Genomic DNA, 22,790 nt, shown 5'->3' on the forward strand with positions numbered 1-22,790 from the left:
AGATTAATGCTCAATATGATTTTCGCTGTATAACAAAACAGAAATAAACCTCTTCGAAAAACAAAAGAATTATTGTTTTCTATTGGCTACTTTTCGATTTGGAAGAATAAAGTTTTCGAACGAGTGTAATTAGAAACCGCACGTGACACCGATTATAAACCAACCAATCAATGTGCAACGGATTGCCAATAACAATGGAAGAAAAGAAAATACTCACCCATTTGGAAATCATTTAGAAATTGTCGAATCTGAGTCTCTACAGATAATTCAGGCAACAAGCATTGAAGACTTGACTTTCAGATTGAGCACATTCCAAACATCCACATAAACCTTCTCAGAAACCAGTAAACTGTTGAGTGTGACCAGAAAAAACGTATAAAGGACGATCATGGGTGCAGCTTTGGTCGCGTTCAAGAGATGCAAGAAACTAGACCAGCCTCGTGTTTTGAAAGGAGGTCTACCTCGTGTTTTGGGCGTTGTTGATTTAACTTTTCTTGGTGTTGGTTCGACTTTAGGTGCAGGTGTTTACGTGGTCGCTGCTGATATCGCTAAGCGCAAAGCTGGCCCTGGAGTGATTCTATCCTTTCTAATAGCAGCTATAGCTTCATTCTTATGTGGACTCTGTTACTCTGAATTCGGAGCTCGCGTTCCTAAAGCGGGGTCCGCTTACGTTTATGCTTACGTCACGATTGGGGAGTTAGTAGCATTCATTATTGGTTGGAATCTAGTTTTGGAGTATCTGATTGGAGCTGCAGCTGTGGCGAGTGCTTGGAGCTTATACATCGATTCTCTGGCAAACAATGAAATCAGTTATGGTATTAGAAACTGGATAGCTGCATGGGATACACCTGGCATCAGCGCTTATCCAAATTTCCTGGCGTTTGTTTTATGTTTATTCATAATGGTTGTGTTAATCTTGGGCGTCCGCCTGTCTTCCCTTTTTAATACCGCCATGACGGTTATCAACTTAGCTATCTTATTATTCATCATATGTGTCGGACTTTTATTATCTCATCCGTCGAATTGGAGCCCATTTCTACCGTACGGATTTACAGGTGTTTTACGTGGGTCTGCATCTGCGTTTTTCGCGTTCGTCGGTTTTGATGTCATCGCTACATCAGCAGAGGAAGTTAAAAACCCGTCAAAAACAATACCAATTTCGATATTCGCAACCTTATTAATTTGCTTGTTCTTCTATGCTGGAGTTGGAGCTGTATTAACACTATTGGTTCCTTATCATGAACTCAAAGCCGATGCAGCATTACCTGAAGCTTTTCACCAACGAGGCGTGCGCTGGGCCAAATATGTTATCGGTGTAGGTGCAGTAGCGGGATTGACAGCCAGCACGGCAAGTAGTATGTTACCAGTACCTCGATTACTTTACTCGATGGCTGACGATGGACTTTTATTCCCTTTTCTTGGAATAGTTAGCAAAGCTACCAATACTCCTGTTTTCGGGACAATTCTAACTGGCGTTCTAGCTAGTTTACTTGCCTTCTATTTTGATCTGTCACATCTGGTCGAAATGATGTCAATTGGTACTCTACAAGCTTACACAATGGTTTCGATATGCGTCTTGTTGCTACGTTACCAGTCTACACCAGTTGGGATGATCGATAAAGAAAATGGCGGCTTCGAAGCTTTAACGAACGAATCTATAGTCATGGAAAAAGAAATGATTCGACTCTCTCCTACAAAACGCTCATTCATGTTGGTTAAAACAGCAACATGTGTTGCTTTCATTGCTATACTGGCATTAACATGGCTTCTAGCTAACAATGGTTTAGAATTGCTTCACGGTTACTTTTGGTGTGTCTCAATGTTTTTCTTTTTCTTTGGATTGATAGCCGTCTCAACGACAGTCATCTGTTTACAACCACAAAATCAATTCGACTTACCGTTCAGCACACCAATGGTACCATTCATACCACTTTTGTCCATTTTCTTCAACTCCTTTCTCATGATGTCGTTGACAGCATTGACGTGGGCTCGATTCATCATCTGGATGACTATAGGTAAGGCAATTAAAAAATTTCAAGTTCACTGTAACTGATGATAACGTGAAGAAGTGTGTCACAAACCCAGTGAGACCCCCGCCCCAGTTTGGCCTAAGTTTCGTCCCCACTGGGAAATTGACTTTGATTTCATTTCAAAGAACTGTACCTCCAAACCATCCCCACTAGTTTTTTGAGCTGAAAACGACTTTGATTTCCCACTGGTTCAATTGGGGCACTGAGACAGAGGTGTAGGAAAGCACACATTTTTCGAAAGCCAGTTTGATTGCAAATCTTTTGTTATAATAAAGAATTTAAATCTTATTGTAGTAATTCAAAATTCATTTAGATGATTTTAAGGCGATATATATAAAACCTGTTCTGCCTATTTTAATGGCATCCAGGGTTTAGTGAAATTTTTCATAAGCGAGATTTGACCATGGAATTATTATAGACACTGGATTAACAAACTGATTTCTCATGTTCAAGCCTTGTCCGCAGTAACGACAATAGTGTTCACCCTCCTTCAACCATTGATTTTTCATAGCATTTTCATTGTATTTCTCATCGAAATACACTTATCCAATTCCCAAATGAAACTTTAAGCTCTCCTCCGAGACTCAAACTCATCTAATTAATTGCTAATTATACGTCGTTATGACGTTTTAAAATGCAAGAAAGATGCAAAAACATACTATTTATAAGAAATTGAATATTGACACCAGAAATTTTTAAGACTATTAATCATTTTTCAAAATCAGAATCCTTCGAGTCGCCATGACAGTTGTCCTTTGCGGACAAAGCCAGTACTTACATGGATTGTTTTCTGAAAAAGATGTTAGAAACAATAGAAAGACAAAACTTGACTCTCCACCGTTTCATTCGATGTTTATCCAGATTCTCTATAATAAATCCATGATTTGACCAAAAGAGTCGTTAGGAACGATTATTTTCATTTTGAGCCCAACATTTACTCTCAGTAACTACACTGTTACAAAGGGGGCACAGTTGCAGTTTGAAACAGAACCAGTTATTTACTCTGAAAACTAGATTAGACGGGGTGGTTACATAACAATTTTATCTATGACTAAATGTGATGTTTCAACATACACGCTTTTTTTATAAGAATAATGTTTTTCATTTCATCATGGATATTCTTAACTTTTTTGGGAAAATCATCCTAACATATTCTTACAGCATTCTTAGGTTAAAATCCTAATTCAGACTAGATTCAACATTTAGTACATACGTCTCAAGCATAAAATGGCATTTTTGTGAAAGGAGAGAGCCTTACTTGAGGGTAATTGACAACTTATAATTGAACATGCTCTAAAAATGGCATTCTTAGCTTGAGTAGCAAAATTCCATGATGGTGATATTCTTAGCATTATTCCTATTTTTTTTTGCCATTTTCATCATGGACATTCTTATAAAGTGTATTCTTATAAAAAAGCGTGTGTGTAATAACCAGACAATTAAAAAGTCGAGATTTAAGGGAGAAATCATCTAATTCAATCTTATGACCAAAATTTTACAAAAAATGATTTTCAATGAAATGTTCACAGTTTACGATCCGAAGTATGACATTAAATGCAAATTTACGTCTATTAGCTTAATAATTTGAGCAATTTTGTATAAAAAATGATAATCGATGATAGTTGATCGTTGACATACGCTTCAAAAATTAATTGTGAGATAGAAACAATTTTTAGAGATTCTGTCAAACTTCTCCAAAAGGGGCGTTGTTTGTAGGTTCATAGACGAAACTTCAAAATTTGCAAAAAAAATATGATAAAAATAAAGTTAATAGATAAATTCACGTATGAAAAGTCGCTCATTTCATTTTTTAATGGATATTTTTTAATTAAAAAACCTTCTGCTTTCCACAAAGTCCCTCTCCAAATAAGAATGGAGTAAAAATAGAAGTTTTTTACACCCTCATCGATTAAGTGCCGGTAAGGATTAGTTTATCAAAGAAAATAATTCAAAATTTGATTGCTTTTTTCCTCCCTTGGACTACCATTTTGTGTACTATAACAGCAAAAAGCCTACTTACACGAACAATTGAAATTGTTGCAATAAAAGATATTTTGCAATTTTCAATAACATGAAGTTTTTGGAATACGTTTTTAAAAGTAAGAGAACTCAGACAAAATTTGAATATGAAAGAGACTAAAAAACACGATATTAAATGTGCGAAAATAAGCTTTTTCAAAAGAAAAGGGAATTATTCAAAAGGCGATTCCGTGAAAGAAACCCAAAAATACGGAGAAAAATAACGAGAGCTTTTAAAAACCATACGATGTCAAATTGTCGCTGTCTGTTTGTCAGCAGAAAAGAACTAAAAGAAAGACTTCTTAAGATTTGAAATGAATTTAATTCATTATTCTCAGACAGTCTATAATATTCTACAATCCTTCGAGAGAGAATAAATCAACAAATATTGTGAAAGACTTCTTTTCTTGATACGCTTATAGAAAAGACTTCTCTTATACGAATTCATAGGTGTGTTTGTACACTAAAACCCTCATTTAAAACTGTACAGATTCTTATTTGCTTATCAACCTTTAGCGCCGCGAGGAACCTGGTAACGAGCGTGACACGGGGCATTTAAACACACGGTATTTTGGTTAGCGTCTAAAATCATGAATTTATTATAGACACTGGATAAACAACGGATAAAACGGTGGAGAGCGAAGCATTGCCTTTCTTTTGTTTAAGAAAACAATCGAGGATCTAGCTTTGTCCGCAAAGGACAACTGTCATGGTGGCTCGAAGTTCTCTGATTTTGAAAATTGATTAATAATGTCATTTCTAAAAAGTTCTCTATCTTTATCTTTTTGTACTTTTACTCGCTAAAAATTTGGAAATAAATGCTAAAATACTTAACGGATACATGTATTAAATCTGTTGTGACAAAAACATCATCAGACAAGAAAAATCAAACAATAGGCCTAAAATGTTTATGTTTCTTTTCTTTAAAGTTGATGCAAAGTAGTACAATGTGTACTTAGCTCGAGGCTAATCAATATCAACGACATCTTTCTGAGAAGAGCTAAGATCGACATATATTAGACTTGAGTGTCACGGCTTCACTGTGGTATGAAAATATTTTGGAGGCTCGTGGTGGATCGGTGGTTTTATTGAGGTTAAATTTTGAAAATTTCTGGTGTCAGCATTCAATTTTTCATACATAGCATGTTTTTCGCATCTTTCTCGCAACTTGAAACGTCGTAACGACACGTAATTAGCAATTATTTTGATGTGTTCGCCTCTCTAAGGAAAACCTAACTTTCATTTGGGAATTGGAATGACTGTGTTAAGATGAAAAAAATGATTAAAATGTTACGAAAAATCGTTTAATGAAGGAAGGAGAGTGAACAATAATGTCATTACTGCGGACAAGGCTAGAACATGAGAAATCGATGAAAATATAGTTCGTTGGTTATCCAGTGTTTATAAAAAATTCTTGCTAAAATGAATCAGGTCAAAAGCGGAAGAACATTTTCATGCGAGGCATATTTTCCATGAAGCACGAACTATTTATAGCATTTGAACAAAACTTCGCCTAAAGTGATAAAAAGAAATCCTACAAGCCTCGCAAGCCGACCGAGCTGTTAGGAGATGAAAGAATGATGGCGCTGATCGTTTAGAGGTTTAGATATTTGATGAATGTCAAACACATGCTCATTACTGTACGTGTTTTTTATAAGAAACAAGTTTATGCATTTAGGATGAAAATCGACGAAATTTAAGAACATCGTAACAACATTGCCAGTCTCAGCTCAGAAAAAATTGACTAAAGAACCAAGAAACGAAGAACCTTGATTTGGATTTTGGATTTTTGACTTTTAGAATTAAGAACTTGTTTAAGAACATTTAAAACTGGAAATTACCAAGAAAATAAGCACATCCAGCCTCAGCCATAATTTAGGTATTTTAATAAAAAACACTTGCACAGCAAAACTCTTATTTCAACAGGGTGTCCGTAATAAGTACACCCTTACAACATGTCTTTGAAAAGAGGCATTTTGTACACATATTGCCAGAGCAAATGTAATAAAGTACTCCTTATACTGAGTTAAAAAAGACTTTCATACATCGAATCAATGTCCGTTATACACTTTCTTGGAAGTAATTATATGTGCAGTTTTATTTTCAGTAAAGTTGTTAAATTTTAACGAAGTTTAACTTTAGTTTATAAATCAATCCTTTATAGTCATTGATGGTAGATAAGATTGAAAAGGAAGCAAAGGGGTGAGAAAAACTATTTTGGCCTTCGGACGCAACGTTAGGCCCCCGTCCAATTTTTATTTTTAATTAAATAATTTTTCCTTGTAAAAGTCTCAAATTCAATAGTGACTAATTTTGAGAAAGGGAAGCATTCTCAAAGAGAATTGTCAATCAGAAAAAAATAATAGTATGTTCTAAAAATCGATTGATTCAAATGTGGGAAATTGATATTTAAAATCGTAGAAGCTTCCATTTTCGCTCGCTACAGAGAATCTAACTGGCGACATAACAAAAGACAAAAGTTGGCTTATAAAATTTTGTTCAATATTATGTTAAGAAAAATATCCATTTTAAATGTTTCTGTCCTTTTTTTCAATATACTTTTAAAGCACCATAATTTCTTTTTTTGAATAGAAAAATAATTTTAATCCCTTTGACCCTTGATTCAATTTTAATTGAATTTTTCATCCATTTTGACCAAATTTGGGGGCTAAAAGTTTTTCTTATTTTTCATAGCATTGTTATCGTCTTTTCCGGATTCTAGCCCAGTCTCCCTTATTCATTTTCTTCTTTTTGTTTTGTTACAAATTAAACACGTCATAGCTTGTTTTCAAAATAAGTGACAAGCTTTAACATAACAAATCTTCAGTTCATCTTAACAAAAGAAACACTATCTTTCAATTGTTTTGAATATTTTGTCACCGTATTAGGTTTGACAATATATTTATTCTATGGTGTGCAACACAGTCGTGAAGATCCCAAGAATAAAACCCAGACCCGAAGAAGAGACACAACCGACCAATGAGTGATTACAATTAAATATACAACAAAGAAAATACAAGAGGGTGAGTAACAATTCTTTTCGTCCATCTTTAAAATTGGACAAGCTTTTCTCGTTGAAATTGAAAAATTTCTTAGTTTTCAGAAAGAGTGGAAACATGTATTATGAAAACAAAAAAAATTCACCCAGATGTTTGAGTTGAAGAATGACAGCTTATTGGTCAACTCGAAATGAACCTTTATTTGTGTTAAATAAAAAATAAAATCTAAAGAAAAGAATTTTGTCTTACGAATAAGAAGAAATTATTTTTTTCAAAGAAGAATAGATTAGAGAGCTCGCGAAAAGGTGTGTCAAAAAATAGTTTTTCAAATGATGAAAAATTTAAATTTGCTCAAAAGCTATTCGTTTAATGGCAAATATTTGAAAGATTTTTTATTTTGAAAAGGTTTTTATAAAATTGCGTGGATAGAAACATGGATGTTAGAAATATGGAATCTTGAAATTTAGAAATAATTTTGTACGATACATAGATATAGCTTATCAAGGTCTTTACGGAATTCATAGAATTCTCTCTCCACATGGAACTAATTTTTATCAAATTATTTGTCTTATATTAGAATTTAAGTAATAGGGATCATAATAAGTTAAAGGAGAAAGATAAGAGAAGAAAGGGACAGACAAAATGAGAAAGGTTGATTGATAGTCTGAGTAGGATTAACCCTACTTTACTGAAAATAATACCTTCTGTGAATTATGGGGCAAAAATAAGGGAAAAAGGGGGAGAAACGAATGGAAGAAGTTTAAATAAGAACACAGGTCCAGACTTTGCTTCTAGTATTTCAAGCTACAGATTGGTCTTATTTAGTTCCTTTTTCTGGACCATTTTAAAGACATTTCACTGTTCTGATTCTGTTCTTTTTCAGTTCCTATTTTTGGACCATGTTTCGGACCATATTTTGCCCTTGATCTGCTATGAATAATTGGTTTCAGGCCACGATCCTTCTTGAAATGCTTGACTTAGAAGCTTTGTTACTCTGGTAAAGTTATTGTGACGAGATTATGTGTTTGATTTTATAATGAAATCCCCATTAGAGATCAATTCCGTTTAAAGGTGGAAAATAACGAAGAGAAAATTATCGAGGATCGCATGACTGAAGGACTTTCTATCTACAAAGCTGTTTGGAGAATATTTTGTACATTGATTTTCAGTTAACCAAAAAAAAAAAAAAAAGCTGGCTCAAGAATTTCAAAACTATTTTTAATTACCCAGAATATAAAATTTTGTTGATGGAAAAAAAGAACAGATACGAATATATATAGCAAAAACAGATTTTGTCGCTAAAATACAGTGAAAATATATAGTTTTCTTCTATTCAATCAAGGTACACACAGTTTGTGAACTGCTAAGTGAAGAGAAGGAGAACATAAGAGAAAAAGGAGAGGAGAGAAAATTATAAGGAAAGGTTAAACTAAAAATTATCAAATAGAAGCGATGGTGGTTATTAGGTTTCGTTTTGTATGTAGACTTTTGCAACTTTCGCCAATTAGATTGACAAACACGAAGAAAGAGTTAAAAAAAAGGAAGAAAAATGGAAAATGAAACCCAAAATTTAGTAGCAGTACATATACATGTTTTTTTTAAAAGAACAGGCTGATTTTCAACCGAGAGCCTGAAACAATTTAATTTCGTTTTGAGAGTCTTCAAAGTAAGAAAACTATTCTTATCAAGAACACTAGTTGAAAACATATCTGTTTAAAATTTTCAAAAAAATAAGAACAGTCGAGCCTCAGATTCTTATGAAAAAAAACGTGTAAAAGAGACAAGGAGAAAAAAAATAAGACCAAGAGGAAAAAAATCAGAGCAAAGCAGCTGGGTTGGACGACCAAAAAAGTTATTCTCTTTTTCTTCATTTTCATTTATATTTCATTCCATCTAGTTGCCCTCCAACCTGGACATTTAGATTTTATATATAGTATTTACAACAGTCCAAAAAATCATTTTCATCAGTTTATACGATTTCTTATAGTTTTTCTTTTTGTTGTATGTTGTTTTCTATAGAGTAACAAACAACATGAGTCCTGATCAGTGTGAATAAGAGAACGTTAAAAATCGAAAAAAGAAAAAGTTGGAAAAATGATTATGAAATTTCACTTTGATTTGGTAGCAAAAAGATATTTGATAAAGTTGGTACAAGTTTAGAAAATGTAGGTAGACTAGTCTTTGTAGACGATGCTTAACAGATCTACCCTCTAGTCGGAGATTCCAGGGCATTTTTGCGTGTGCTGTTTATTGCCAATTACAATTGCAATGCAACTTTGTGAGAACTTTGCAACTTTGTTGTAGAATTACCTCCCATGTATCTCTATTCGAGTTATAAAAGATCCATTGTTTGTGATCTGGATATTTGCTATGCAATTCTAACCCTTGGAAGGAATAGTCAACGTATTAAGGAATTAAGAAGGAATAGTCTTAGTTATTGAAAAACAATAATATTTGGAGAACAAAGATTCCAATTTTTTTTGTGAACGTTTATCTTAAACGAGCCAATAAATTCTAACTCAGCCTCGACACTTTTTCCGGAATTTTCAGGCTTAAATCTTCCGAAGATTAACTTATAAATAAATTTTTTAAATTAGTTTTTTCTGAGTGATTCTTGAAATCTAAGGGTCAGATTATTCCTAATTTGTTCTTGGTTTTTGCAAGATTCTAGCCTCGTGATTTTATAAAAATGTTCTAGAAAGCAAGACAAAGATCTAAATTCTCATGTTCAAAGATATTTTAGTTGTATAACTTTGAGTGGATTCTTACAGTGATTTAAAAATCAAAAAGGAAACGAAACAGTACCTTTCGGAGAGTTGATGTGTAAAAATGTTGGGTGATTCCAAAGTCATTGTCATCGTTTCGTTCATTTGAACTAAAAGTAATGATTAATACAAAAATTAATCCATTTGATATTATTCTTTTTAACAACCAATCAGCTACAAGCAACGAAGTATCCTGGAAGTAGGTAGTTTAGACTAAATAATTAAAGCTTTCCGTACTTGTATCATTATAAATAACGTAATATTCTTTGGCTATTAGTGCACAGTTTATAGAGGTTTGAAGCGCAGAACTTAACCAAATGACCCTAATAGTTCAATTTTCGATATCTGTCTAAAGGTTCGCTGTGAGCGTACACGGTTTTTTTATTAGAACATTTTCAGCCTTCAGATGTTCTTACACTTTTGAATCTTAAGCTTCCACAAAGCCTTAAATGTTCTTGATTCTAACACTCTGTGAGTATTTTTATGCATATTCTTATAAAATTAAGCCAGAAAATATTCTTAACTTGTTCTTGAAATATTGGTCAACAAAGCCTTGTGCTCTTATGAAGTTTTTTTTTTGAAAATTAAAAAAAAAAGTGTATTGACAAACCTCTACGACAATTTAAAACCCAACACTACAACAAACATTTCTCTGTACAAACGGACTGATAGCCAATGAGTAAGACATCTTTTACCTAAACAAAAGATTGCAACAAGATTACATGAATTTCAAGAGGCAACTAATGGATAGATTTTATAATAAGTTTACAGGGTGCAGGTTACATTGAATCGAAGAACAGAACATTTATACGAGGGGAAAAAGGATACTTTTAGCAAATTACATATGTTTTTCTCTTGTTGTTTGGGGATTAAATTTTCTATATCACAATAAATCATAAAATCAAAAATGAATGGAATTGGGGGAGGGAAGGAGGGGAGAAAAGTCTTGTAATATTCTTCGGCTATCCTACTTTATCATTCATGTTTTATTAGTTGTTAGTGGTGTGGTGGTACGAATATTTTTAATTGATAAAGATTTTTCTGATGTTGTGCTACTATCTTGTAGGTCCAGTAGATATTTTATATCAAGGTGCATTAAGGAAGATGGACAGCTTTGAAATACGGTAAAGGAAAGGAAGAAAAAACACTTAGATTAGATAAAGTTTCGACTCTTTTGTTTTGTAGGTGGGCTGGCGTGTAAAATATTATTAAGAATAAATCCAAAAAACAGTCCCTATGAGGGCTTTGAAAGTCAGCGGGTAGTTATATTATGGAGTTAATTTTGGGCTTAAGTTAATTTAGATTAGTCAAGGAATATAAATAAAGAATATTTTTAGGAAAAGGAAGAAGAAGAAAATTATGATTATAGCGGGATGTTTGATAGAAACAACAATTTTTTTTATTGGAGCATGTTGGTGTCCAAATATTCATTTATTTTATTTGTGGTTTATCTGTTTGTTAAGATAACTTTTATTAAGCTTTTTTAAAACATATTTCTTTTTGTTTTGTATTTGAAGGAAAAAAGGCCATAGGTTTTTATCTTTCGTTTTTAAGACCCATAAGCTGAGGCTCATGTTCTTGATTGGGAAAAACATATAAAAGCTTAAGATATAATAAATGAGTATATTCCCAAGCTGGTAGTTTATGAGAGAGAAATCATATTTTATTATTGAAGTGAGAAAAGTTTTCATTGTTTTAGAAAAAGAAAGGTTATGACTAAAATTTTAAATTTTTACTTCAATATTTTTTTTTGGCCAATCATTGCTAGGTTAAAGCATAATGAACTGTTTTTTTTCGCGTTCCAGCGTTTAATTATTACACTCTAAATAATCTGTTAATTATTTATAAAGACAGTTTTTATTTTTTCACTTTCAACGTTAAGAAAAATATATTCGAAAAACAAAACAAAACAAAAAACAAAATAGAAAATATTCTTCGTTTTATTCTCATTTTTCATTTTGATTCCTTTCGAAAATCTCCCTCTGCTTTTACTATTTTGAATCTTTTTTTCAACACAAAAAATAAAAAAAAACTACGAAGATTTAAAAAATATAAATGAAATTTCAAACACCGAGAGCGCAAGAGTTGAAGGGTGAATCGTGATGCCTCCTGGAACTGTGCTTGAACTGTGCGTACAGGACCTTCAGCAAGAGATGTCCAGTTTCAGCCCACCATAATGTGGAATAGAGATTTATCATTGTGTAATATAATGTTATAGGAATAAAGTTTAACAAGATGAACAAATTGAGAAAGTTTTGAAAATTCTTTTTAATTTCACACAGTTTGTTAGTGAGATATAATAGAAGAAGATGTCAGTGGGAATAAAATCAAGACACTAAAACGTTCTTTTTGATTCAACTGAGAATGTCAATTATATTTCTTTCACTTTGTGTCATTGTAAAGTTGAGGAAAAATTGATTAACACCTTTTAAAGTTAAGCATTTTACAATCTTTTTGATTTTGGCTGTACACTCATAGGTACACCATCGGACTAAATTCAGCTTATTTAAAACCATAGGATTCGATTTATAGATGTAGGATTCGAATTATAGATGTTCGAATTGAAGAAAATCTATACTGTATCGTATCAAAAATTTCGAGACTCGTTTCGATGTAATTGAAATATGTTTTACATTCTTATTTTAGCATTGAAAAAGGTAAAAGCAATCGAAAAGTGAAAAGGAGAGAATAACAAATACTTGGCAAGAAGAAGAATGGGTAAAAAGAACAGTAAAATCCCACCAGATACCTTAACCCAACTGCGACAATGTACAGCATTCAGTGATGTCGAGCTTGGTAAATGGTACAAAGGTTTCCAAAAAGATTGCCCGTCTGGTCGTATGACCAAGAAAGAATTCGAAAGTATATACAGGAATTTTTTCAAAGATGGCGACGCTTCGAAGTTTGCTAGCCATGTCTTTCGGACATTTGATAATAACGGTGATCAATCAATTGATTTCCGAGAATTCATTTGCGGTTTATCGATAACATGTCACGGTAGTCGCGAAGATAAGTTGCGTTGGGCATTCAATATGTATGATATTGATAAATCTGGCACAATCACCGAAGATGAATTAACAGAAATTATAAGATCAATCTATAACATGATGGCAGGAGACGAGAAGCAACTATCCGATAATGATTCACCAGAGAAGCTTGCTGAACGTTTATTCTTGCAAATGGATGAAGATGGAGACGGAGAAGTGACCATTGATGAATTCGTCAACGCTGCCAAAGAAAACGCCACCATCTTGAAATTGCTTCAACAATAAAAAAGTTTTTAGGGTGGGTTAACTGATCTTAATAATTCATCAACCCTTTAGAAAATTTTCTTTTATTTTTGGGACTAACTTTGCATGTGATAATCATCTAATGCATTGTTTGTTTTTTCGAAAAAATAAAGAATCTCGTGGCATTGAAGTGATGAAGTGAGTGAATAACAAAGTTACAGTGGTGCCCTCATTGGATGGTAGGTCTACTCAATTGGTCAAAACAGGACCTTTAACCTGACATATGGTCCAGAAACAATCATTTAATTCATTTAATTGGCGAATGTTAAAATCAAATAAAGAACATTCATTTGAAATGAAAATCTTAAAGTTGACTTAAAATAGAATTTGTAAATAGCACACTGTATTCAGAAAAAAATAATATTATTAATATTTAAAAATTAATTTATAAAAACTCATCACCGAAGAAAAATAGTTTAGAATTTCAAAAGATCACATTTCACATCTGATTGCACTCATAATAACCTATAATGTCGAATTTTTCGACGATTTTAGAACGTCGTTTGGCAAAGGAGAGATTCTTTATTATTGCAATTGATATTATATTTTGTACTGACTAATTAGTCTATGGAAAAAATGCTTTTCAATATGAAATGATTTGAAAATAGTAGGAAAAATGCTTATAAGGTTGTCTTGGTGGTGAATCATCCGTTTTCAAAGGGGAGAAGAAGAAAAAACTAAAAGTGAGGAGGAAACTTTAACGAAAATAAAGACGTAACTCTTTCTAGTGAGTCTCTTTGATAACAATATTCTCATTACAAGTTGAGGTTTTTGGGATAAGCCAAGATGGCTTGAAGAGTGAACACTCTTCTTCTTTTCAAACACATCCCTTTTTGACCATCTATTGTTAAAAGAACACAGAATGAAGGAAAGAATGGAAAGAAATCAACAACTTTATATGAAGTAGCTAGTCCCTATCAGTATCACATGCTTAGAAAAAATAACAAATTTGAAGAATTGGGACAAGCTAAACATTTGAAATTATAATGAAAACAACTAATATAATTTTAATAGGGGAGGGATCTGATAAAGAAAAATTTTTCCAAACTTTGTCTATGAACGTTTTAAGGAGACAAAAGGCATTATGATGCTGTCAGATAAGATATCTAGAAAATCTCTAAAGATATCCTAGGTCACAGTACGAAAATAAGTTCATAATATTCCTTTTTTATCTTTCTCAAAATAGAGTTAATGTGAAAGTGGTTATCATCTTTCAAAGAATTCTCACCTTTAGAATAAACGGCTAAATGTCTATGATATTGGCTTCAAGATCTTCAATTCTTTTGACCTGAAACAAAATATTATACTAGAATTATTTCAGGATTTAGGAAAATCATTAAAGAGTGGCTTTTACATGCTTTTTCTATAAGAAAGATTTCCATAAAGTACAATATTAGTATAATAAGACTATAGTCTAGAATTAAGAACAATGTTCTGGTGAATCAAGATGAGCCCTAGAAAGTCACATGCAAAAGTTTGAAGCAGTTAAAAACTGTTCAAATTGGATAATGCGCTTTAACTGGAAAATTCATGATATGCACCACTGCAATGTCTTCTGGCATTACATCATGGACCCAATAGCTCATTGGTTGAAAGTGACGTAAAAGCAGTCAATACGTCACTTTCAACCAATCAGCTATTGGGTGGAACAGAAGACATTGCAATGGTGCATATCATGAATATAGAGACCCGGAAAGCCTGAGTTACAAAAACTGAAGTTATGACGAATGTGACGTCATATATAAGTTTCAAATAATTATGATGTCATAATTTGAAACTTGTGACGTCACATTTGTTCTAACTTGGGTTTTTGTAACTCGGGTTTTCGTAACTCGAGTTTTTGTAACTCGGGTTTTCCGGGCTTCGATAATGTCAAATGGAATTTGTCATTAAAAAATGAAAACAATTGAGATCATCGAAAAATCCAGAAAACATATAGACCTTGAAAAAGAAAGAAAACATGATTTAAAACGAAATAAAGATCACTAAGAAATCACTTAAGGTTTCCTAATAATAAGTCCAGACTTAGATGAAAAATCACGTTGTATGACTCTTTCAAAACTTGTCTGTTGACACACAAAAAGTCTTGGTTGGACTCATCAAAAGATAAGTCTATATTAGATTTCAGATAACTTTTGAAACTTTGTGCATATGCAGAACTTAAGAAAAGACTTTTTCAGTATCAGTCATCGAACGTCCGAACATTTGAACTGGCAATTGATATACTATTCGGGTGTCTACAGAATCTAATTCACTAGTTTCAGAGTTTCCAAGATTCTTTTTAAAAGACAATTTTAAGTGTGCACTTCCCATGGTCCCCTAGACACCCTGTCAGTATTTTTAGGCTACAGCTTATAAATTTTACTTTGATCGATTCGATCCTGTTTAAATCATGAATAGACAATTTTTAATATTGATAATATCACCAAGTTGATACCTTTATATACCTTGAAAACTTCAACACAAAGGGAGAGGAGAAAGAGAAAGAAGTGAGAAATAATCAATGAGATTGAGAATGAAAAACAACTTGAAGAAACTCACAACAGTACCATACCATAAGGAGGGGACGTCATCTTCAGACAATGTAGTGTATTATTTCAATTAAACTATAAATTGAACAAAGAATATTGCAATGATCAGGGGGGGGCACGCAGTTACTACAGAACAGTATGACACTTACTACCGTGGTGGTACTGTATTCAGAAGTTATGAAAACAGTTACTACACAGTGTAGTAAGTGCTGCTTGGGGGTGGTGCCGAACACTAAAACTAACACTTTTGGTGTAGTAAGTGCTTATATTTTAATTCGTTTTAAAGAACTTTCAAAATTTTTCACAAAAAATGAATTTTTTTGTGAAAAAATTCTTTGTTAAAAAAATACTTTTGTTATAAATGGACGAAAAAAATTTGATTTTTCTCAGACCCAACTTTGAAATTATGCTTTCCCTAATTATCATTAAAATGTTCTCAACAGCTGTTAACCAAGTAAATTAAAAGAAAATCTAGCACAAAAAAGGCTTTAGGTTGAAAAATAATCGCAATTTGGGGTAATTTCGAGCATGTTTTTGATGATATCACTCAAAAACAGGGGTGGTACCTGGAAATCTTTTCTGAAAACAGTTACTACCAAGGTGTAGTAACTGCAAAGGGTGGTGGTCCTGAAAACAAGTGTTGAAAAAGCACTTACTACACATCATGTCTTGTAGTAACTGCGTGCCCCCCCTGCAATGATTCAAAAGAATAGATGAGAATTTTATCTCAAGTTCATACGCAATGAAAATAACGATTTGTCAAAATATTTGGCAAAAATTTCTCCCTTTGATTAAACTAGCCCAAAGCTTAAAATTTTCAAGAAATAGAAATGACTTAATCTCTCAGTTTCCTAAGCGACTAAGAAGGTCTCTTGATAGGCAAAATATTTCGATAGAATGAACAATTTTCCATTCCAATAGAAAGTTTTTCATTCAAAAATAATAGATAATTTTAATTCTTATAATATGCCAAAATCAATCCACAAAAAATACATAGTTTTCTGATTCATCCTTTAAAGGTTTTATTTTTACATAAGTGTTCCCGTTTCATATCAGCCATATATTTCATATCAGGACAGTGTCTACCTTTTGTAGTATTATGCTGATATAAGCGAAAAAATGTTTTTCTTTTCCTCTTTCTGATCAATCTTGCTCCATCAATCCAATGCAAACAAGTGATACTTTTATGGACCTACCTGGTTACCAAAACTAATCAATGAACATTGAAACAATGAAACACATAAGACATAACTGGACAAAATAAAAATAATATAATGAAAGCATATCTATTGGGAGAAACTATCAACACTATTGAAAAAGACTTATGAAAAAAAAGTAAAAAAGTTATTAAACGCTTTTCTTTATAAAAACAATACACTATCAGAAAAACGCACAGCTTAATAAAGAAGGTTTCTAGAAAACTCAAACCATCGCGCTCTACCGTGACATTTTCTTCTTTTAGAAAAATAATAATATTGATCTATGCTTATATATAGTGATTCTTATAGATAAAAATTCGTTTTTCAACCTACCTGATGATGAAAGTTAGATAGCAATAAGGAGAAAAACGGAAACAATCCGTTAGAAAATATAATTTTTTGCAAAATTGCAAAAATCTGCAAAAACGGCGATTTCCGGCATTTTCGGCCGGGAAAAAAAATTTCTCAAAAAATCGAACTCCGTCATGTTTTGAGCATTGCGAATACGGATCTTTCTGCAAAAAATCAGAAATAACTAAGGATGAAAATTCGAGAAAATGTCAAAAAACCGGTTTTTCCGGCATTTTCGGCCGGAAAAAAATGTTTTTCTAAAATCGGGCTCCGTCACATTTTAGGTATTGTCATTTTGCATCAGTGTGCAAAATTTCATAAAAATATATAAAGTACAGCTCGAGAAATTCAAGAAATACTGTCTTTCCGGCGAATATAGGTTGTTCCAGCGATTTTTTAATAGTTCCGGCTTCAAAAATCAATTTTATTGAAAATTGAAACATGCTTGATGGTGGGCATTGCTATCAATAATGTTATTGAATGAAAAAACAACCAATTATGAGGAAAAAGTCTAATGAAAATTCAGAAAAACGGTGATTTCCGGCATATTTCCGACATTTTCAGCCAGAAAAAATTTTTTCTCAAAAATCGGACCCGGTCATGTTTTGAGCATTGTTAATACGCATCTTTTAGCAAAAAATCTGAGAAAACTAATGATGAAATCTCGAGAAAATATCAAAAAACCGGTTTTTCCGGCATATTTCCGGCAATTTAAGCCGGAAAATTTTTTTTTTCGAAAATCGGGCTCCGTCACATTTTGGGCATTGCCATTTTGCATCTTTGTGCCAAAAATCAAAAAAAACTAATGAGCCAATCTCGAGAAAAGCTGGTAACAGACGGACGGACGGACAGACGGACGGACGGACGGACGAACAAAGGTTAATTTATAGGACCTCCAGGTAGGTCCAAAAAGCTTGTAAATTAAAATTGATATCACTCTTATTTAAAAACAAAACCTTTAATGAAAGAAGTAGTCCGAAGATAGATATATTACAAATGATAACAAAACAATATCCAGTTTGCAAAGTCCAAGAAATCAAACAAATTATGACGAAGTTCACTTTGTAAGTTTTTCACAAATTCAAAATCATTTCGTATGCTTCTATCTTATTCCCTTCATATTACTCATTTCAACAGCATTCCATAAAGCAGCTACATTACCAGCACCAAAACCATGACTGTTTTCACGTTGAATGAGTTCAAAAAAGAATGTCTCTGATGGTAATATTGGTGAAGTGAACACTTGGTATAAAAACCTGAAAATGTAAAAAAGAAAGAAATTTTTGGATAATGTACATATTTTTATGAGTTATAAAAACAAGTAGTACCAATCGCTGTGTAAACGCACTAAAATTTAAAAAAGTTTTCAAAATCAAGGCAATTTAGAGAATGATGAGAAAAACAAGCAAATCCAAACCCTTCTTCTTCTTTGTCGCCGTCAGTGTTACTTATCTTCTCTACATCGATAAGAATTCCAAGGTCTTGAACTGAGCTTGAGAGGCCACTCTGACGTGTCTCTAGTTTATTCAAGGTAGTGTCAATCTGAAAATTTAGATATTATTAATACATTATTTAAAATAGTAAAATCGATTTTGACGATAAAATAGCCCTTTTGGAAAAACAGAACAAATCAAAGAAAACAAAATGAAAAATAACAATTCAAACGAAGAATTACTATGTTGTAGTACTCTATTGGTGGTGATAAAAATTTGACTCCGTTCTGATGCCAGATTTTTGTGTCTTGCACGATGGCAGATGATTTGAAGGCTACATGCTGAACACCAGGTCCATTGTGTTTCTTTAGAAAGCTATTAATCTGATCCTTTCCTAAAGAATGGTAATATAATTATATTAAAAGCTGTGTAAGTAAAATTTTTATTTCAGATGGAATCACTGCTGTTTCGAATAAACATAAGTTGTTCTTGACGTTCACAAACCAAAAGACAGTGTCACGCTATGCTCTGCTATTCCTTTCCCCTGAAAAGTATCTTTCCTTTAATAAATTCAGAAGAGAATACTTACCTTCTAATTCTAATGATTCACAAAATACAAATTTGAATCTTTCGTTTCCAATTTCATGTTCTTCTGTAATCAAGCCAGCCTCTGAGCAGGGATGAGCTACTAAGGTATACAGTCTTATTCCTTGACCCATCTTGGAACGAATTACAAGGCTATCATCTTTTTCTAGTCTGTTACAATAAAAATTAAATAATTGCAAGCATTCTTTATACCACATGATGTGTTTCATTGTTTCACCACAAGGCACAGCTAACGCAACATGGTCAATACAATCAAACATTTCGTTATTCTTCTCCTGGTCAACAAGGCTTTCTTCATATGAGACAAAACCAGGCAGAAAATCTCCATGAAAATTTGTTTTGTTTAAAATGGTATGTTGTAAATTTCCAATTGGTGATTTCACAATGGCTTTACTGATGATGTGCAAACATGGTGTTAAATTACTTTTACAATTCTTACATGGTTTACACACTCCAGAATAGGTTTGACATGATTCAGTTCTTGGTGACTGGACTACAATGCTTCCGTTATTTAAAGTATTTTGACAGATTGTTTCCAAATCTTCAACAACAAAAGCAACATCATCAACAGTGTCTGCAATTTGCTCTGAGGATTGCTTTAACAAAATAAAAATGTCTCCATGCCTCAAGACTTCAATTATATCCTTACTTTTGTTGACTACCAAGTACCCATATGCTTTGAATGAATACAGTGAAGTGAACTTAATCTTTGCTTTTAGAGCATCATTACATGTGATGGTTAAGTGATGTAGCTTCATAATTGCTTTATTGGAGCATATTTTTATAATTCACTTAAATAAAAGAATCAGATTTTTAAGATTCCTGACAAAACACATTCCAACAAGAAAGGTCAGTATCACTGATTGAAAAAGTATTTATTCCTCTCTGACAACTGACTAAAGAATCAATATAGCTTCAATCAGCCATTCTGACCTTCCAATTATTCTTGTCTCTAAAGCAAGGTATCAGAATTAGATGAGGGATGTCAATATTAGACCAACTGATGGTAGTTGTTCATTTTAGGCAATCATAATCCAGCAGTATCAGAAAATTTCAAAAAGTATGTAAAAAGAAACATGACCTAAAAATAAACATTTCCTTGGATTTCAAATAAAAATAACAAGGAAATATGTTCCATGTTAGTCAATCACAACTATACAGCAACGGTCGCTCCTCTGTACCACTGGAGGGAAACATGCACAGACTCCAATTTATAGAGCAACTAAAGCAGTATCAGTGCATAACAATCCTTGATATTCAAAAAACTTAACATGCTTACCAAAGTTGTCTTTTTGATTTCCCAAACATTTGTTTTGAGCATTCACTCAATTACAGTAATTACACTTTAGGTCACTAGGGTTCATCATATACACATGATTTTACTCACGTGGCTGAAGTGCCTACAACAATCCAGGGGTAAGTGTCAAAGCAACACAGATTATTCTTAAAGTGATGAAGTATCTTTTCGCATTGACAATCAAATATTATAGGCAACCACCAATAATATGTCTGCCTGACCGACTCACCTTCAAAACATAAATCCTGAGTTGGCCAAGTCGCAATAATGCCGGAAAATTATTTTGATGGCTAAGCCCTTTTTCACATCACCAATCGCTTCAAGTTTTTGTTTACTTCACCCACATTGAGTCCCATTTGATTTTTTTTCTGTCCATCCTCATTGAAATTATCAAGTTGAAATTCACTGACGTGGTAGAGCCGGTACACCCTGAGGGCCAAAAATCAGGTCCTAAGATCAACGTATTTCACTGGATTCTTTGGGATTTACTAAATTTAAAAAATCCAACAACATTTGCTACCGACTGACCAATTGACTGGATTTGGAGATGTTTTGTGACCTGAACGGAACATATATATTATTGATATACGCCATAGTATATTAAATTATGTTTTCTTAATCAAAAAATTCATTTCGAATATTACATACATACTAAAACGCCGCCAGCTTTTGGTCTATTGCTCAAAAAATAGTATTTAAAAACTATGAATTTATAATAATTACAAAAAACAAAAAATTTGCTGCTTCATTACTGTAGTGAAATATTCAAGAAATTCCTAGTTTCAATTTTCAGTGGGCATTTTTCTAGCGATTCGTTTATCGCGCTTTTTTGTGTCACACAAACTTCCTCAACCATTTGTAATACATGCATTGCCGAATTGGCCTAATTTAACTTGAGTCCCGAGTGGGATTTGACTTCAGACAAAGGATTTTTGTCCATTTTATACTTAACCACAAGTCGTTCATGCCATTATGCGTTTAAGCCTATTCTTATTTGCCGGAATCCAATTTCAACCTCATTGTAACACGCCTGGAAAAGTATTATACAGAGTTAAAATTCTGGAAATGATTGTCCGCGTTTGTACCGCCAACTGCTCTAACTTGGGACTATCTGACAAAACATGGGACGGCAATTTGGCCACCATTTCACCAAACCTCCAAAGTCAAGTGTTAAGGGACTTAGCACAAGGCAATTTTTTGGGGGCAGCTAAATTGTTGGGGGGGGGGACCTTACTTTGTTGGGGGAGCTAGAAACCTGGCTGATACTATGTAATAAGTAACAACAGAGATTATAATACTACCCACATTAACTCAGTCCCGAATCTAGCCTTTTTTAAGCACGTTCAGGACCGTCCCGAATCCAACCTTTTTGTACACTAAATCAGGAATACATTATTATGTGGATTTATTGTCCCAACATAGTATTTCGCCTTCTTTAGAACCGTTGTAAAAAGTATTTCTTTAAAGAAGGCAGAATACTATATTGGGGCAATGAATCAATATAGTGTATCCCGCCTTCTTTAAAAACATTTGAAAGCGTGTTTTTTTTAAAGAAGGCGGAATACACCATGTGGATTTATTGTCCCAACATGTTATTCCTTGTTCTTTAGAAATTTGGAAAAAGCAAGGAAAATTTCTCCTTGCTATAGTATATATACTTTTATTTTTGGGTCCTGAATTCAACCTTTTCGTAGGCCAATTCGGGACCGTCCCGAATCCAACCTTTAGTCCCCAAACGTTTAATTAAAAAATGTGATATATAATTAGCCAGGACTCAAGTAAAAGTATATAATATATCAAACATTAAACTGACTGTTTTTTTTCTGGGAACTGGCCCATATAATAGCATATTATTCATCAGAAACTTTTAAAATTATCTGCCATCATGACTTTCCTGAAGCTTATCCGAAATTAACCAATAGGCAGTTTGGTAAAATCTGTGTGTTTTCATTATGTAAACGAAAGTACTTACACATAGTTGTGATGTCGAGCAAGTCAAAACGGTAGAGAACATTGTAAATTCCTTGTCAATTACCATGAGATTGGGTAACTTGCATCAGTGGAGGCTAACATGCATAGCCCTCAAATGAAAGACCTGGCTGGTCATTAAAATACAAAGTTAAATCAAAACAAAAATGGTAAAGTAAAGATGCAAGCGGAGCTGCGCAGTTGTATTTTAATGACCAGCCAGGTCATTCATTTGAGGGCTATGCATGTTAGCCTCCACTGATGCAAGTTACCCAATCTCACGGTAAGTAGTATAAAAAACG

At 33.1% G+C, this 22,790-nt stretch overlaps 3 protein-coding genes across 3 annotated transcripts; 2 read left to right on the plus strand and 1 right to left on the minus strand.

Annotated features, from left to right (window-relative positions):
- The first annotated feature begins 55 nt into the window (after positions 1-55).
- On the plus strand, positions 56-13,641 carry LOC136822736 (cationic amino acid transporter 3-like). Its single transcript, XM_067079017.1, has 3 exons — positions 56-2,015; positions 6,938-7,072; positions 12,460-13,641. The coding sequence occupies exons 1-2, from the start codon at positions 389-391 to the stop codon at positions 7,030-7,032; spliced, it is 1,722 nt and encodes a 573-aa protein (XP_066935118.1). The 5' UTR covers positions 56-388; the 3' UTR covers positions 7,033-7,072; positions 12,460-13,641.
- LOC136822776 (neurocalcin homolog) lies at positions 12,528-13,085 on the plus strand. The gene has a single exon (XM_067079057.1). It carries the CDS (start codon positions 12,528-12,530, stop codon positions 13,083-13,085), a length of 558 nt encoding a protein of 185 aa, XP_066935158.1.
- Positions 13,642-16,539: 2,898 nt separating the features above from the next.
- On the minus strand, positions 16,540-20,044 carry LOC136822739 (putative protein C31H2.4). The gene is made up of 4 exons (XM_067079022.1): positions 19,207-20,044; positions 18,860-19,011; positions 18,602-18,726; positions 16,540-18,440 (listed from the first exon to the last, which is right to left on the minus strand). Exons 1-4 carry the CDS (start codon positions 19,979-19,981, stop codon positions 18,287-18,289), a joined length of 1,206 nt encoding a protein of 401 aa, XP_066935123.1. The 5' UTR covers positions 19,982-20,044; the 3' UTR covers positions 16,540-18,286.
- Between the last annotated feature and the right edge of the window lie 2,746 nt (positions 20,045-22,790).

The sequence above is a fragment of the Clytia hemisphaerica genome, unplaced genomic scaffold, assembly GCF_902728285.1.
Source record: "Clytia hemisphaerica strain Z4C2 unplaced genomic scaffold, Clytia hemisphaerica genome assembly, whole genome shotgun sequence".
Taxonomy (NCBI): domain Eukaryota; kingdom Metazoa; phylum Cnidaria; class Hydrozoa; order Leptothecata; family Clytiidae; genus Clytia; species Clytia hemisphaerica.

Bases quoted from the DNA above. Each gene is read 5' to 3' on its own strand.
- LOC136822736 (XM_067079017.1), top strand. From the start codon at position 389: ATGGGTGCAGCTTTGGTCGCGTTCAAGAGATGCAAGAAACTAGACCAG. The intron at 2,016-6,937 runs GTAAGGCAATTA...TCACCGTATTAG, and splicing joins CATCATCTGGATGACTATAG to GTTTGACAATATATTTATTC.
- LOC136822776 (XM_067079057.1), top strand. From the start codon at position 12,528: ATGGGTAAAAAGAACAGTAAAATCCCACCAGATACCTTAACCCAACTG.
- LOC136822739 (XM_067079022.1), bottom strand. From the start codon at position 19,981: ATGAAGCTACATCACTTAACCATCACATGTAATGATGCTCTAAAAGCA. The intron at 18,727-18,859 runs GTAATTCTTCGT...CTAAATTTTCAG, and splicing joins CAATAGAGTACTACAACATA to ATTGACACTACCTTGAATAA. The intron at 18,441-18,601 runs GTTTGGATTTGC...TTACATTTTCAG, and splicing joins GGCGACAAAGAAGAAGAAGG to GTTTTTATACCAAGTGTTCA.